Consider the following 18,960-nt stretch of genomic DNA (forward strand, 5'->3'; position numbering starts at 1 on the left):
GAAGCTTTTGCAATTCAAAATAATGATCCTGTAGAAAAATTTAATTGGCTAATAGATACAGCCGCGACAGGTCATTTTTGTAATAATCTAGATCTATTTATCGAATATAAACCTATCGCAAATGCAACGATGTCTCTAGCTGTAAATGATATAGAAAGTCCGATAAAAGGCATTGGAACGGTTAAATTTTATGTTTTCACGAATGGTGTTAAGAACGAGTTATATTTTCATAATACTGTTTATTTGCCAAAAATTCGCCATAATCTAAGTTCCGGTTCAAAAATCAATAAAAATGGTTATCATTTTGTTTGTTCTAATGGTAAAATACAAGTTTATTCTCCCGAGTGGAAAAAGATATTTTGCGCACAAAGGCAAGACATGTTATACTTTGTTAAACCTAAGTATGAAAAGATAGTTAAGAAATGTAAAAGAGTCCGTGATATCAGTCCTGCAACGATACCTAAATCCGAACAGAGTATCAAATCTAACAATCTAACAGTGACAACAAAAGCTGACATAAATCTATGGCATAAGCGTTACGGACACATAGTCCATCGATTATATAAGGCACACAGCCAAGTGTTCTGGTGTGAGAGGTTTGCCTGAATTAAACAATTCCATGCAATCCTGTGACATTTGCAAATTATGTAAATCCAAGAGAATTTCTTATAGATCTCTTGGAAAAATTCGATCAAAGAAGCCCTTAGAACTATCACAGATGGACGTTTGTGGTCCAGTTCCCGATCAAGCAATTTCCGGTTGCAAATATTTTTAACAATAATCGACGATTATTCAAGAAAGGTTACAGTTTTTCCTATCAAGAACAAATCTGACGTATTTAAATGTTTCCGTCGTTTCCAGAAAAGAGCGGAAAGATTTCTAAACTTAAAAATAAAAAACATAAGAACCGACAATGGAATGGAATTTTGCAAGAAAGAATTTAACAAATTTCTTGAGAATCAAGGTATTAGAGCCGAACGTACAAACGATTATACGCCTCAACAGAACGGGGTTGCTGAACGGTATAATCAAACTGCCATTGATGCAATCAATTCTCTATTGAAACAAAGTGGATTGAAAAATGAGTTTTGGGCAGAAGCGTAATTTTATTTCACCTACGTAAGAAAGGTCAAAATAAAATTCCATTTGAACTGTACAGCGGAAATAAACCTTCAGTCAAACATTTCAAAGTATTCAGATGTAAAGCCTTTGTAGGTATCCCAAAGCAAAAACGTAAGAAATTCGATATAAGAGCTAAAATTGGTATTATGATTGGATATGCCCAGCGAACACAGGGATATAGGATTTGGATGCCTAAATCCAATCAATTGGTTGAAACATCAAATGTTCGTTTTGATGAAAATACTGGATCCCGATCATAAAAGAGAAAGTTATTATCACTTCAAAATGAACACTTTTGATGATCAATGTTATACTAGTTCCGTGGACGAAAATTCCGAAGTTCAATCATCAACCGAAGAGAGATCCGAAAGTTCAAAATCAACGGAGGAACCGCAAACTCGAATTTCAAAATCTGATGAGGAATCGCAAATTCGAACTTCAAAACCAGCGGGTGGATCGAAAATTCAAACTTCAAAACCAGCGGGTGGATCGAAAATTCAAGTTTCAACCGCATCTGACATTATTCCTTGTAGTGATATTAATTGGATACGTAAAGCTGTTCCTCCACCCGACGGATCACGTGTTGATATTTATTCCGGAATATCCGGAACACATATAAGATTACGTTCACATCATGATATCAAAAACTATTGTGAAAAAAATAAGATTAGATATAATAAGAATGCTTTCGATTTCAGTGGTAAAAACAAAGGTTCAGGGAAAGTGAAAATCACTAAACTCGAAGCGAATCATGTTGAGGTAAAAATTCAGCGAAACTTTCACGAAGCTATGAAATCTCCTGATTCATCTGAATGGCAGAAAGCTATGGATGCAGAGATGGATGTTATGAATGAACGTGAAGTGTGGACTTTGGTTCCTCAACCCGAGAATACAAAAATCTTGGAAAATAGATGGGTTTACACAGTGAAAAGAAATGAAAAAGGGAACATTGAACGCTATAAAGCTAGACTTGTAGCTAAAGGTTACAATCAAATCAAAGGTGACTCTTATGAAGAAGTATTTAGTCCTGTGGTCAACTTTACACTTGTGAGGTCATTTTTCAGTAAGTTGCCTTGGATGGCTTCATTGTCAATTAGATGTCAAATGCGCATATCTTTATGCGAAATTGAATCATGAGGTGTACATGAAACAACCATTTGGTTTCATTGACTCTATCAAACCTAATTATGTCTGTCGCTTGAACAAAGCAATCTATGGTCTACGTCAGAGTGGACGTGAGTGGTTTTTAGAATTTGATTCTGTTCTTAAATCTTTACAATTTAAGAAATTGAAATAGTGTAATTGTGTATATATATTTGGAACAAGTGTATTATTATTTTTTTATGTCGATGATATTATTTTTGGAAAATCAGAAAATGATTTAAACCATGCTAAATCTCTTTTGAACAGTAAATTTGACTTAAAAGATTTAGGTCCAACTAAAAAATTGTTAGGTGTTGAATTCATTGAAGAGGATGGAAAGATATTTATTCATCAACACCAATATATAGATAAAATTTGTAATATGTATTCTAAATACAGATATCCTCATTGTTCTTTACCTATTGCTAAAGGTTGTGTACTAACAAAACTTGACTGTCCAGCTATTACTGATCAAGTAAATGAAATGAGCAATTTTCCTTACAGAAGTGTATTAGGTTGCTTGGCATTTATTGCAAATCGTACACGTCCAGATATTTGTTATGCTGTTGATATGTTGTCACAATTTCAGGAAAATCCAGGTCTGAAAAACTGGAATATTTTGTTAAAATTATTGGGATATGTGAACGATTCTAAACATTTTATGTTGAATTTATCAAATGTCAAAAATTTGAAATTACGTTGTTATTCTGATTCTGACTTCACCTGTGATAGGGATGATATGATTTCCATGGGAGGAATGATCGTGTTATTGGATAATGCTCCCATATCATGGCGAACATTTAAACATAAATGTGTTAGTTTATCAACTATGGAGGCCGAGTATATATCATTAACTGAATGTGTTAAAGAACCTATTTGGGTGCAAAATATTTTATTTGAATGCAAACAATTAGAAATTGATTTTGATCATTTTATTGTGTATTGTGACATCCAGGCCACCATTGATTTTTCATTCTCGCCCGTTGAGAACAACCGCTCAAAACATATTGATGTAAAGTATAATTTTCTATGAAACCTTCTAGAAAAGGAGCTTTTTAAATTGAAATATATCAATAGCAAATGTAATCTTGCAGATTATTTTACGAAACCTATTGTTCTCAGTAATATGAAATTATTATATGAACTTTTATATGAAAGCATCCGACATGAGGGGGCTGATTGTTGGAAAAAAAAAAAAATCTTCATGCCTTATGCAAATGACAGATTACGCTCGTCGACAACCGGTTGATTTCCATGAGGAAAAGAATTTCCCTGTCTATAAAAGATGATGTTTGTTCTCGATCAGTGTTCATTTTTTTTTTTTTTGGTTGTAGTTCAATATATATTCGCTATGTCTTTGTCACTATGTTATTTTCATGCCTAAGCCAGATGTGGAATTAAATGAAGTCTTTAATCAAATTGAGTTTTTTATTGAGTGACACTGCACACTGCACTGACACCGGGAACCTTCCAGGGAATGAAAACAGCGTTGCTGAACGAGTGGGACCAATTGCCACAGGAAATGATAAACTGCCTTATTTAAAGTATGAAATCACGCTGCGAGACCTGTATATCTGTAAGAGGGGACCATACCCCCTATTGACGCATCTATTAACCCATTTTTTTGTTTATTCGCAACTGCTGTTTCATACCTTCCGACTCCAACGAGTGTTACGCACGATCATGAGTGTGTATTACAATTATAGAATGGTTATTTGTTTTGTATTGTATCAATGTATGTACATATCAAATTTTATTACAATTGGTACAGTAGTTCTAGAAATAATCGACCAAGTCTGCAAATTCTCTTAATTTCTTACACCAGTGTACAATAGGCTTAATGTTGTAGACACCGGCCAGGACATCCATGTCTACGTTTTCAGTGGTGCCAGATTCTGAAAGTCATAATTTTGCATTATTGTTTTATTTCATAAAAATACGCAAATAAAATTTTGTCTGTCAAAAAATTTTAATTTCAGTGCTGCTGATTCTCAAAGTTGATTGATTCCTGCAATAATGGATAATGGGAAAATTTCCTTTTATAAAGCCGTGCATTGAGTTGCATTTCTTCTGAAATTATGCATTGATTATCCAGTAGCATGCTTTGGCATCGCCAGAACTATCCTACTTCTCCTCCTGGTTGCCATCTTTCTGCCTGTGCGGAAGTATCCATATAAAAGCTTGAGGCGATGCCTCTCGTCTATGATGGGATCTTGCTGACAAACTACGAGACATGCCTACATCTTCCCTGGACTTTCAATTTTTTTTAATTGTAAAGTTTAAAATTGTTATTAAATGATTTAAGTGGAAAAGAAAGTTTTCATTCTTTATTGCTGTCTGCCTATGAACTATTTGTTGGGGAAACAAAAAAAATAAAACAGGAATGTACTTTAACGGTACAACATGCGCATGAAAATTTATTTTAAGGTAAAGGTGAATACAATTTAAAAAAAATAATGAAAATAAGTAAAATGCAATAAAAAACCCAAAGACCAGAATTTTTTTCAGAAAAAAAAAGCTAATATACAATTTGAAGAAAGAACAATTTCCATAATATTGAGAGCATTTCCGGTAGCTACGTAGTTGAGCACGGCCATCTGTACAAACTACAGACAATCCATAGCAGTTGGCAACTCTGGAAAAGGCAAAAATGTCTGTTGTTTATCTTGATTCTGAGAAAGCATTCGATCAGGTCTAACATGATAAACTCTTGAAGGGTTTACAGAGATTGTGGCAACTTGTTGAATCAGATAGAATCATGGTTAAAGCATAGGTCCCAATGGGATATGATGAACAGGGAATTTTCTAATTGGACAGGTGTGAAGAGTGGACCTGTCCCTCAAGAAGTGTAATTGTACCATACTTTTTTTTAAATTTTTATCGATAAACTTGATCAGGATATCTGCGGGATTGTTAGCAAATTCGCAGATCATGTGAAGCTAATGGGGGTAGTGAGGAATCCAAGCAATAGGGAGATGCTTCAGACAAACTTGAATATGATTGCAGCATAGGCTAATGAACGGAGCATGACCTTTTGTCCTTATAAGTGTACAGTAGCTCAATTTGGTTCGAACAACCCACATTTCACTTATGAGTTAAATGGTATTATTATCTGAGTTGCAACTACGGTCAGAGATTTGGGAATTCTCATTGACAAGTGATTTAGGTTTTCTGAACATTGTTCAGCATTGGTCAAAAAAGCTAATAAATGCTCAGTTTAATTCTTCAAAAGTTGTCTTGGCATTCTCAAAAAATGATCCTTATGCTTTTGCGAGGCTTAATTCATCCTGGGCTGGATTATTCTGTAAAGTTTTGAAGACCATACCTACAGAAGGAACAAACTTGATTGAGGGGGTGAAGAGAAAAGCTATTTTTGTTGTGCGTTCTCTTGTTGGGACACAGGGCTTGAGCTATAAAGAAAGACTTTATTTCTTGAATATGTTTACATTGGAGGAACACAAGAGTAACATACCCTAGATTCCCGTGGAATTGGCCTATCTTGCCTCCATGTTATTTTTTGCACATGTTATATACTTGAATTTATGTGCATTATGGTAGAAATCTTTACGTAAAAATATATATTTAATTCTACTTCGTTAGATCATTCACGATAGCTTTTATAATTACTATTTGATCCTCCATAGCCCGAGAGACATGCGATCCTGATCAAATCGTTGTTTCAATTATTGTTGCCAGAACAACTTTTAAGTTTCAAATTATCAATTCTTGTGAATGATTATGTAAATCAGAGTTCACCTCAGCGATGCCCGAGTTCACCTCAGCAAAAAATATCAGGAAAATAACTGTTTCCTTGATATCTGGGGATGAGAAAAAAGTGATCTATCTTATTCTAAACCGTCCCACCTGGTGGCCATTTCCTGAAGTTAAGAGAGGCTACTAATGTCTCTACTTCAGCACCTCACACCACAGTGCATGAAATAAGGAAGGCAGGGTCATGTCTCCAGTGGTGTAGATGGTAGCATGCTTGCCCGGTATGCAAGATGGCCTGGGTTTGAGTCCTGGCAGAGACAGTGGTGACTTTTCTTTCCGAGTTCACCTCAGCAAAAAATATCCGGAAAATAACAGTTTCCTTTAAATCAGATCTATTGAACATTTTTATTAGCAGTTGTTTAAATGGTTTTTTCAAGCTGGTCGGTCTCCGCAGTAAGCCCTGCCTCTAGTGTTTTATATAGGTATGAATATAACCCACCAACGACAGTCTGTCTGCTTGTTCCTGTCATTTTAAATGATGTAATTCACCAACAGCTCCTTGCGGAGTTGCCTCCTTGCCTGATTGGTAAAATTGTTCGTGATGTCCCATACGACTAATCCTTGTTGATTCACTTCTGTCGTGACAATACCAACTGGGCTAGATCTTCATCATCATGACTGTTGTCCTTGTTGCAGTCCTTCACCCTGATCCACTACAGAAGCTGCTGATGATTTTTTCTTGATGGTCTGATACCCTTCTAGTCAAGTAGCATGACCTTCATGCTCAGAGGTTAAACCGCTCCACCAATTTGGGACAAACAGGCTTGTTATAACAGACTAATTCAGTGTTTTGTTACTTAAAAAAGAAGTATGGCTATGATTTTTTGAGCTCTTGCAATTTTTGGCTTCATTTTCACTTGGCAGTCTACTTTCAAAACTTGAAGTATAATATGCTTGAGAAATTCGGAAAGAGATTGCATGTGCGGAATGAAAAAACAGTGAATAACAGCCAAATCCAGAGAAATGTAAAATACATTGATGAAACAACTTTTCGATGCCGATCTCATTGTTTACTGAATGAATTCATTTTGTCGAAAACATCAACGACACCAATGAATAGAATAATGAAATTTCATCATTTCTGGCAGAAATTCCTTTTGTTTACAATTTCAATTTTGTGTGTGCATGGTACTCAAGTCCTAGATTTTCTCTGCTTACCAACTTACTCTTTAACCAAGAATTATTTTTTTGCTTAGTCAAAAACATATGTGGTCAAATAATGGCTCCACACATCATCCAGCATGGCCCCCATAGGCTGGGATATTTGGTGGGACCCTCGAGGGCTACTCTATAGTAGTGAATATGCAATGTGAAGACACAAAAGTTGTAAGAATCGTCTCAGCCCCCAGGGTAGAGCTTTGTCCATGGGTAAAATTCAGGAAAAATGAAGATTTTTCTCATCATGCGACATTGTATCAGTAGATGCAATCCAGTAGAAGCGCAAAGATCCATAAAAACATTAAATGAATTGAATAAAGTGTGATGACAAGCTTTTTCAAAACTCTACCTTTAAATGGTACAAAATGGATACTGGAGAAAAGCAAACATCATGATAGAACATATCTGTTCTTGCAATATTAATGTTCCTATTAGAAGATTGTTCATTTCAGCATCATATTTGTTAGATATTGATAGAATAATAGAGTAATAGGTAACATTACTAACTAGAATAATGGATGCTACTATTATTCTAGGTAGAACTTCATTTAACCACTAAACTAAAAAACCTAGAATGTTCATAATTTACGAATTTGAGAATCTCAACAATATGAGAAAAGTCATGCGATTTCAAGTACCCAAGATAAACCGCTTGGGTGTAATTGCGTGCTGAAATAGCTTAGCGGTCAAAATGACTGCTTCCGTCATTTTAGTGTTAATACACAGTCAATCAATTGCTTCAAAAATGGGTACACCTCAGGGTTGTTTGAGGTGTATTTGGTTTAAAAAGTACAGTGGTTTAAAACCACTTTTAACCAAGTGGTTTTTTTTCAAAAAATCAAATAAAAGTTGCCTAAATATCATTTTTTTTCCTTGAAAAATATCATATTGGTTCATTATTAGCCAAAATGTTTCATTTTTACCACATTTTATATCCTTGGGGTACATTCTGATGGTATATCTTTGAATGACATAAGATTTTATAAGTGGTTTTTTTCAAAAAGTCTCATAATAGTGGCCAGAATATATATATATTTTTCATATGAAGTATCTTAGTTATTTAAAGTTATATATAAAAGCCAAAATTTCTCATTCTTACAACATTTTCTAACCTTTGGCTACGTTCTGATGCTCTATCTTTAGCAAATTCATAAATAAGGATTGCATCACACATCTAAATGTAGTGGTGTATTATCTCACAGGGTTTTTTTTCCCCTTCACAAAGAAGCAGCTACAGTAGTGAAACCATCATGCTAGGGCCAGGTGGTCCTATAATTCAATAATGACACCAGCTGTCCTTAAAGGACAAAGACTAGTGTACTAGTAGTTACATTACCTCACATACATTTTCATTTTCTTTCCCATAAGAAGTAGCACATCTCCTACTGTATATCTCCTATTCTTAATATTCAATAGTTGTTTTTTTATACTTTCACCGTTAAGCCCAGTTAATCAAGGTTCTACTGTATAGTAGTAACAGATTTGTGAAAAATAATCAGCTATATACAGGGTGATTATAATTTAAATTTTGATTCCAAAACTATACAATAAGTACTGATCGGAATGACTTGAAAATTTGCATGGATACTCCTGAAGCAATGGAAGTTTCTTTCGCAAAAGAAAAAAGTGCAAAATGTGCAAGTAGATGATGCTGTACTTGGCCAGCAGTATAATCTATTTTGTGCAACCACATAATTTCGGCACTTCCACAGCATCAGTGTGTGGATAGAACTTCTATCAAGATGCACATGGCAATGTGATAGGCCTCCTCGTGGTGCACCCTGGGTAATGCTAAATCTATCACACATCATTGTCATTGCTTATTTGTGCTCATATCCTTCACTTTCAATAGCCCAGATTACATGTTTTTTTCTACACATCTTGCAGTACTTGTCTTGCGTCTTGTTTTGTCCTGTACATGTTTGTGTCTTGTGTCCAACCCCTCATTGTGGACCCCGCTTAGGTGGGGACGGGTCCTCCCAGACGGGGCGTTGCTTCTAGCGTATGCTCTGTCTGGGACGCTGTCTACCTGCATGTTTGCTGTGCGTGGAGACCCGTATGGCTGGAGATGGGGATCCTGGTTAGCCTGATGCGCTAGCTTTGGCCTCGGATTCAGCCGAAACGGGAGGCTTGGATTAGCCCCGTCCAGGTCAATCGGCTGTGGTCGCCTTGGTGGCTGAAGGGGTTACTCTACTGGGCAGGTAGAGGGGCCGGGCCTGCCGGACGTCGTCGAGGTTTGTTGGTGCTGCTTCACGACGATCTTGGATCTTGAACGCGCCTGCTCACCTGCTTTGGTGGTGTATAGCTCCCACCTAACCTGACGTTGCTACTAACCTTCACCGGTTACGTGTGCATGTCCCCACGTAGGGCTCCATGGTGGGCATGGTGGGTGGGAGTGGAACAATACCCATTCAAATATGGGAAAAAATCAAAATGCACCAAAACGTCAAAGAACTGCTTCAAACCAAACACATGTCAATGTAACTGCTTCAAATGCATCAACTGTCTCATTTTTCTCACTGCACTCTTCAGATGCCGAAAAACCGCTGGCCAAAGTATCACCATTTGTAATAGATAAAGCTCTCTATGGCACAGTTAGTACCTTAAAATCAGTGAAGGCCCTTCGTTCAGGAGACCTTCTCATCGAAACTAACACATCCAAACAAGCCGAACTCATTCAAAAGCTCACATCCCTCGGAGACATTCCAATAACGGTCAAAATTCATCCCACGTTGAATTATTCACGTGGTGTTATTTCAGATACTAACTTAATTAACATGAATGAAGAAGAACTAACACAAGAGCTGGCGTCTCAAGGCGTAACATCAGCTAAACATATTATGAGCATCAAAGATGGCAATCCAGCTCCAACACGTAATATAATTCTCACTTTCTCTTCACCAACGTTGCCGAAAGATATCAAAATAGGTTATTATAACCTCAAAATCCGGCCATACATTCCTAACCCTGTTAGATGCTTGAACTGCCAAAAATACGGTCACTCACGAACGGCGTGCCGCAGCCAACCCACCTGCGCAAAATGCAGTGAGAAGGACCACATTTCGGACAACTGCACTAATTCACCATTCAAGTGCGTCAATTGCGGTGGCAATCACCCCGCATTTGACAGAAAGTGTCCGAAATGGAATGAAGAAAAAGAGATCCAGAAGATCAAGGTCCTTAATAACATCTCGTATATCGAAGCACGTCGTCGCATAACATCTAACCAAGCCCCAATAGGTAATAGATCATATTCTAATATGGTAACAAATCCATCATCAGCTAATATGACTAACAATGTCACCAAAGCATCAGTAACAACTCAGACTGAACCAATAGCTGATACATCAACTCAAACATCATCATCTAACCAACCGTGTAATAGTTGTGGCTACTGTTGCTCTGCTGGATTCCGGAGGGAGACCACTACCTCCGAAGAAGAGGCAGGAAAAGCAACAGCGCACACATTCGAAAAACCTACTGGTACTAAACCCAAGATTAATTCTGGAAATAAATCTAAAAAGACCGGATATTCAAGAAAAGCAATACAGAGAGCAATAAAATGTCCCACCCTAAAGAATGTGTCACTAATTGATGACAAGTCAATTGGTGATATGGATCTCGATAATCCTACAGAATCCGGTACTACTCGCCGGAAATTGTACCGAAATAAGTTCAAAGACCTTGAACCGCCTACATCTATTTGAAATTTATGGCCAACAATATTCAATGGAACATTCATGGTCTTAGATCCAATTATGAAGATCTCAAGGATTTGATCAATCGTTATCATCCTGTTTGCGTGGCACTCCAGGAAACTTTTACAAAGCCCTCGTAGACATGGAACATCAGGCGACATTCCCTCTTTCGTATTGACTACGATGACGGGAGTAGGGCTTGCCGCGGTGTTGCTCTGCTCGTTCCACATCACGTGTCGTCGTGCATTTTAATGCTGCGCACGAACGTGCAAGCCATCACGGTGGAAATCTCTACAGGCCTAAGAAATACCATCTGTTTGCCACCAAATGACACCATCTTACAGAGGGATCTAGAAGATCTGATTGATCAATTACCACCACAATTTTTTCTTCTTGGAGACTTCAATGCACATAACATGATATGGGGTTCTAACAGCAACACCCCTCATGGGGAAATAGTGGAACGGTTGTTAGACGACATGGACCTTGCCATCACGAATGATGGCAGTTTCACTCATTTCCATGCCCCAAACAATAGTTTCACTGCAATAGATCTATACTTATGTTCACCCTCACTCTTGCCGAACTGGTCCTGGTCGGTCGATCCGTACCTCCACGGGAGCAATCATTTTCCTCTAGTGGTTAAGTGCCTTGATCGAAGCCATAGCATACCTGAGGGTCCTCTTCGGTGGAAGATTGTGGCCGCCTGATGGGCAGACTTCACGGTCAAGGCAGAAATCACGGAGGATATGGTTTCGCAACCCGACGTCGACCATGAAACAATACCCAGTCTCCTCGAAACTTCCTAAATTTCCTAAACCTTGGTGGAACCACGAATGTAATCTTACGATTAAAGCACAAAAGAAAGCATGGAGTAGGTTCCCGCGGTATCCTAGTCATGACAACAAGTTGGCATTTTTAAAAGCAAAGGCGATAGCGAGAAGAACTAGGCGCCAGGCTCAACGTGAGTCCTGGCACAAGTTTACCACGGGAATCAATTCATCAACTTCATCTAAAGTCATTTGGGATCGGATCCAAAAAATAAATGGTCATTATCAATCTCATCCCATCACCATCTTGAATACCAATGGCACTATCATCAGCGATGTGAGGGATATTGCGGATACCATCGCCGCCCATATCGCCGTCTCCAGTAATGCGAATTTTCCCCCATCGTTTCATCCCATTAAATCATCGGCCGAACGTACATCGTACACCTTCCGGCCTTTTACACCAGAGGGATACAATTCATTGTTCACCCTTCATGAACTGACGACAGCCTTGCAGCGAAGTCCTGACTCAGCTGTAGGGCCCGATGCCATTCATTATTCCATGATTCGGCATCTCTCACCAGAATCACTGTCACATTTACTCATATTATTTAATCGGATCTGGGTCAGTCATTCATTTCCTGACACCTGGCAAACAGCCATTGTTCTTGCATTCGCGAAGCCTGGCAAAAATCCTCAGCAACCTAATAGTTACAGACCTATTGCTTTGACCAGTTGTCTATGTAAGCTCATGGAACGCATGGTCAACTATCGCCTTATGCACTACCTTGAGGTTAACAATATTTTATCGAAACATCAAAGCGGCTTTAGACGGTTCAGGTCTACAACATGCAATCTATTACGCCTTGAGACATCAATAAGACTAGCATTTGTGAAGAGGGAGCATATGCTAGCCATATTTTTCGATATAGAAAAGGCCTACGACCGTACTTGGAGACACGGAATTCTTTCCGACCTCTATAATAGCGGCTTGCGGGGCAACTTGCCCATTTTCATTAAGAACTTTCTTGCTCGCCACATTTTTCAGGTACGGATTGGAAGCACATTATCAGCTCCCCAAATTCAAGAACAAGGTGTACCTCAAGGTAGCATTTTAAGTGTAACACTTTTTATTTTAAGACTCAACGGGGTGTTAAATCAACTCCCATTGTCTGTCAGTGGCGCACTCTACGTGGATGATCTGTTGATATCTTACCAATCAGTGAATATAAGGTCAGCCGAGAGACAATTGCAAACCACACTCAACAAGATCAGCAAGTGGGCTCATAATAACGGCTTTTCTTTCTCCGCAGACAAGACTGTCGCTGTGCACTTTTGTCGGCGTTGAGACCTTCATGATGACCCACAATTGTTCTTAAACAATAATCAAACACCAATAGTAGGAAATACTAAATTCCTCGGCATCACATTTGACAATAAACTCACTTTCAAACCTCAAATTGCGCAATTAAGAGCTCGTTCCATGAAGACGATGAACCTCTTGAAGGTCATCTCTTCTACATTGTGGGGAGCAGGCCGTAAGTCGCTCCTCCACTCCATATAAAGCTCTTGTAAGATCGAAGCTCGACTACGGCTCCATTGTATACGGGTCGGCACCTGGGAGCTATCTGAGTGTGCTCGACCCAGTCCGCCATCTCGCACTGCGGATCTGCTCTGGAGCTTTCCGGACGTCTCCAATGGAGAGTCTGTATGTCGAATGCAACGAGCCCTCACTGACATCAAGACGACAGCAACTTTCCTTGAAATATTTATATCAAGATGAAATCTTTTCCAGATCATCCACTTCATAATGTCATTTTTAATCCCTCATTTCATAGACTTTTTGCTGCTCGCCCTTCATGTGTACCGTCATTCGGTCTTCGTATGAGGGCTTTTTTGGAGGAACTACAATTAGACATCAGTCGTGTGGCCATGGGAGCAGTCTCTGCCAGATGTCTCTCTATCATTATCATCATACCCTAGAGCCACCACAGCAGATGTCCTATATCGACAGATATTCTTTAGACACAGGGGTAGGTACAACAGGTACTTCCCCATATATACCGACGGCTCTAAGAGCCCTGGGCATGTCGGTTGTGCCTACATCTGTTGTGAGGAGACATCTTTCAAACTTCCCGACACATTCTCTATTTATTCGGCAGAGCTGTACGCAATCATTCAGGCTCTACGTCATATACGACGCAAACGCCACAGACGATGCATTATTTATAGCAACTCTCTCAGCACATTGCAAGCACTGTGTTCCTCCACTTTTCACACTCATCCATTCATTCATGCCATTTTTCATGAACTGCATCACCTCATCCATCACGTACCACAGTAAAATTTTACTGGGTACCGGGTCATGTAGGAATAACGGGCAACGAAAAAGCCGACAACGCAGCTCGAACAACAACTAACATTGACAATAGCCTTCTGGTACCTGCCAGTGACCACTTCTCAATCCTCCGGGAAGTGATGCATCGCCACTGGCAGGATCATTGGAACAATCAAGTTAATAATAAATTACATGCTATCAAGCCCAAACTTGGCCATTGGTGTTCGAGCTGCAGGACTAACCGAAAGGAGGAAGTTCTGCTTGCCCGGTTGCGCATAGGACACAGTCGCCGAACACAATCATATTTGTTATTATGAGAGAGTCAACCAGAGTGCCCTCATTGTCAAAGTCCATTGACCATTGCTCATGCTTTTACTTGTTCACATCATCGTCATCATTTTACGACCGCTTTTGGTCAAAGTCATCTTTCACTTCATGACATTTTGAATGACCATAGGGATGCATCTCACATTTTTAAGTTCATCAAAGCCATTGGATTTTATAACAAATTATAGCTTTTTACAATTCATGTCAGTGTTTTACGTTTCCCATCGCTTTTTATCACGAGCAGTCTTATTTTTCGATATGACAAAGCGACAATTTTTCTTGATCTTATAGAGTCATTTTTTGGCACAGTTTGACCAAACTGGTCCTTGCGCCAGCAAATTCAAAATCTAATCCGAATATTAACGGGGGGGGGGGCGTTTGGTTTAATAAAGCTGAATTGCAAGCACATCCACATTATGACCATGGCATACTCCGATTCTGTTATTGAACAAGAATTTTTGTGCTTTCAACCTCATAGCCAGAACACGTGGTGGGCAACATATTTAACATTTCTTGAGTAAGTTGTAGTTATTTGTTCAATTACTTTGTTTTTTGTGATGTTTCCATGAATTATGAAATCGTGAAATGCTATAATTAAGGTATCATTTTGCCATGACTGGCTATCGTTTCCATTCTGCGAGCAAATTTCCCACATGTTTTTCAGGAATATTCATGTCAATTTTCAAGTCATTTTAACAATCGTTCTTTTTTTACAGTGTTTTGAAATCAGAACCTTAGTTATAATCACCCTGTATATCGCAAATCATTGCTAATTAATCTGCATTATTTATGCTTCGTTAAATACACTATATTCACCTAATTTTTATTACTTTTTGCAAAATAGCTTCCTAATCAAGTATACTGAAAGTAACTGGAGAAAAACCTTTATATACTATATGATTAATAATAACATTAAAAGAATTTTCAAACACACAGTAATCTAAAGAGTTGAGTTAAGCAAAAAATAATTAAATAGCAAAAGTTGGTTTTTGTTAAAATGTAATAAATATTTATTGATTAATTAGCATGGGAATAGTGTTAATTACATTAATAAACATTTTATTTTAGTTAATTATTAGAAGTTTGAATGATTTTTCAGAAATTTTATTGTTTTTAATGTTAATACTATTTAAAACAAAAAAACCAGTTTAAACCAAAAAACCTGGTTTAAACCAAAAAACCTGGTTTAAACCAAAAAACCTGGTTTAAACCAAAAAAAAACGGTTTTTTACCAACCCTGAACAGTATTGTTTAGTAAGGGAAAATTCCAGGTTGTAGTGTCAAAGAGATGATTTCTCTAAAAGGGTTGTTATTAAATGGTATAGATTTCCTCCAGGGGCAATGAATTCTAACACAATTCACACGTTTTAAAAGATGTACGATAAGCAGTGCGATAAATCTCGAAGCTATCCATACCAAGATAAGACATAAATAATATTTTTATGGGCAGTGTTATATATTGTGTTGCAGTATTTTGGTTATACTTGACATTCATATATTCTAAGGGCATCTCTTTTCAGCCACCTTGTTGGGCAATTCGCCTGTTGTGACCTTGGTATTTGTGCAAAATACATTCTTTATTCCATCAAAAATGTAAGTCTTTTTATTTTTCATGATCTTATATTTCTCTACTGCATCTTAAAATTTTCACAATTTCAAATTTTTTGACATGAATGCAACTCTCTCAAAATGAAAAATCTATTATATGAAATGACTTTGGTTAGATACATGTATTGTTTAATACAAAAATAAAAATAAAATAAACTATTGATTCAAAGATAAATCACCTTTCTATTTCCAACATGAAGAACGAACTGCGATGGCATGATGCATGTCATTGAACCATTGTCATCAACTTTACTGGCTGAACATTAAAAGAAAAAAAAACCCATTAATTTATATTTATACAGGGTGAAAACTCAAGTCCCTTTGTCACGAATGACTGGCAAACCATTGATCCTAGAGTTTTACTTCCAATTGAAGAAAGTATCCAAAATATGTAGATTTCAGATAGATCATTCATACTGCAAAGGATTGTATAGTTATTAAAATAAAATAACTTTACATTTGGTCACCCTGCTCTGAAAAATCCAATTACAAATTTCTTGCCTTGTCTCTCTCCCCCCCAAGGCCAACAAAAAAAAAAGTTCCACCTTTCTAAGTGCAATAATTCCCTGAAATATTTGAAGTAAAAAATCAAAGGAAATGTGAAAAAGAACAGCATAATAAGCTTGTCTAGGGTGTCTGTCAAAAGCAAAAGCAAAATCTGGTGACATTTTGGTGACATTTCTGTGACCTTTTTAATTCAACAAAATGAACCATGCTGGTGTGTTTTCTAATATCAATGGTTCCCAAACTGAGTGGTGACCACCTAGGGGGTTTGGGTTAATAAAACTGGTGGTCTTAATGAAAGGGGGAATGCGAGTGAATTTAAAAAAAAAAAATTTGATAAGAAATCAATTATCCTTTGAAACTTTCCGCAGAGCATGATGAAGATTTCAATGCATATACACACATTCAGCACACATGCCAAGATTGGTATGAAGCCTCTCAGCCTACTACTGAATGTTAAACTTCACCACGGGAAGTGGGCCTAGAGGTGAAAATTAAAAAAAAAAAGTACGAAAAATAGGAACACCATTGACAAAAAATAGGGGAGAATGGAATTCCCGAATTACAGTGGCATTTAAAAATGTTGTGCCATTAACATTCACACCTTATATATTTTAATTATAGTATTATCTATCAATATTTCAAGAAACTCAAGTTTTAACAAATTTAAAAATCTTTTATTTCCACAGAATATGGGATCAAAAACAATGTAAATAGCAAACAAACAAAATTAATCAAATTTCTACTGTAACTTGAAAAGTGCAATCAATGATCATGATCCATTTTTCCCCGTGCATTTTGGGGGGGGGGGAGAGAACCTATCTAGGTGCCACAGAAATGTAACACATGCATGCTTAACTAATTTTACATGGGCTAAATGTGACCCCGGAATCATCTGATGTGGCCCACGACTTCAAACCTAATTTTGTAAAAATGACCTAGACGACACATTTCCAGATCATTCAAGAGACCCTGCGGCACAGTTTCAGGTGCTTCAAGTGGCTTACGTCACATTACAGATGCACACACACTGTGGCACCGTTTCAGGTCCTTCAAGTGGCTTACGTCACATTACAGATGCACACACACTGCGGCACACAGTTCCAGATTACTCAAGTTACACGAGCTGCTGTTCCACTTGAGTTAAATGACCTATGGCACATTCCTAGATCACGTAAATGACCTGTGGTGTGACACTCTTCACCAATACTTAAGTGACTCACCGCAGAGTTCCAGACCAGTCAAATCACCAGCAGTACATTTGCATGTCACTCAAGTGACCTGCAGTACATGTGCAGCGAGCCATTTAAGTGTATAAGGCCGGCCACATTTAGGACATGCGTTGAGCACATGTATGCTTTAAAATAAGGGCCATTTAAGTATTATGTTAGCAAATTTTTAGATATTTTTGACCCCTCCCCCCCCTTTTTCAGCAAAAGTCTCACTCCCCTCCCACAAAAATTTCTCAGCACTCTGCCCCCACCTCCTAACGCATATTGGTGGGATCAGAGACGTAATTGGATGGGGGAATCTGGGTTGGGGGATCGTGGTAAACCCAGACGATCAAAAATTTATTTATTAATAAAAAAATATTTTTTTTTAAAAACTAAAATTTAGAGAGAAAATATCTTTATATGTTGTTGTAATCAATTCCTGTTAACTTCAATGCTATTTGAAAGCTAAGAACTCAAAATTTCTCTTTAAGAAATTTATTGCGACTCACCGTATAAGCCACATAGGTAGCCCTTAGCCCGTGGTAAAAAAATCCTTGGCCTGTGAACCAAATGTAGCCTTGGAGAGTATTATGTGGCCTGTCCCTCTAAAACCTAATTTTGTAAAAATTAACTAAGCGGCACATTTACAGATTACTTAAGTGACTCATGGCACAATTCCACACCATTCAAGTGATCTGTGGCACATTTGGAGATTCCTTGAGTGACATGTGGCACAGTTTTACGGCACTGGTGCAGCCTCTAGTGCGGTTCAAAATCACTCAAGTTATCTGCGGCACATTCCCAGTTTACTTAAGTGATCCACAACATAATCACAGATCACTTGTATGATGCACGGCACAGGTCGAGAGCACTTAAACAGCCCATGACACATTTGCGGAGCATGTGGATCCGCTAAGTATTTAGAGATCACTCAAGTGGCTCTGTAGGTGGGGACTTATCAATACGGAGAATGTTAGTTCAGGTGCCTACAAACTAGCAAAAAGTTTTACTCGCTTTTGACTTCAGTAAGATGCCATTAAGAATATTTCATATTTTTATAAAGGGTAGTTAATGACATAAGCATCATCCGAACCCCCCCCCCCCCCATCAAAAATCAGCACCTACCCCAATTGATGCTGAACATGATACTTGAATGACTCCTAACATAAAGAAACCCTAAAACTATTTTCTGAAGGTTAAAAAAACTGGGTTCAGCTAGCGGCTCTAATTGGCTCATCTTCTTTCCCCCACCCCGTAAAACCAGACGTGGCCTGGGTCCTGTCCCGTAAAGCCGGGTTTTCCTAGAA

At 38.0% G+C, this 18,960-nt stretch overlaps 1 protein-coding gene across 2 annotated transcripts in view; it reads right to left on the minus strand.

Annotated features, from left to right (window-relative positions):
* LOC149074672 (uncharacterized) overlaps nucleotides 1–18,960 on the minus strand; it is a 363,805-nt gene that overhangs the window by 46,185 nt on the left and 298,660 nt on the right. For both annotated transcript variants that reach the window (XM_089247127.1, XM_089247128.1), the window contains exon 23: nucleotides 16,115–16,191. In XM_089247127.1, coding sequence (XP_089103253.1) covers nucleotides 16,115–16,191 — 77 coding nt within the window. The remainder of the gene's footprint in view (nucleotides 1–16,114; nucleotides 16,192–18,960) is intronic.

This window comes from Pholcus phalangioides, unplaced genomic scaffold, assembly GCF_987345545.1.
Source record: "Pholcus phalangioides strain wild (caught in Gottingen) unplaced genomic scaffold, Ppha-v1.0 ptg000017l_1, whole genome shotgun sequence".
Lineage (NCBI taxonomy): Eukaryota > Metazoa > Arthropoda > Arachnida > Araneae > Pholcidae > Pholcus > Pholcus phalangioides.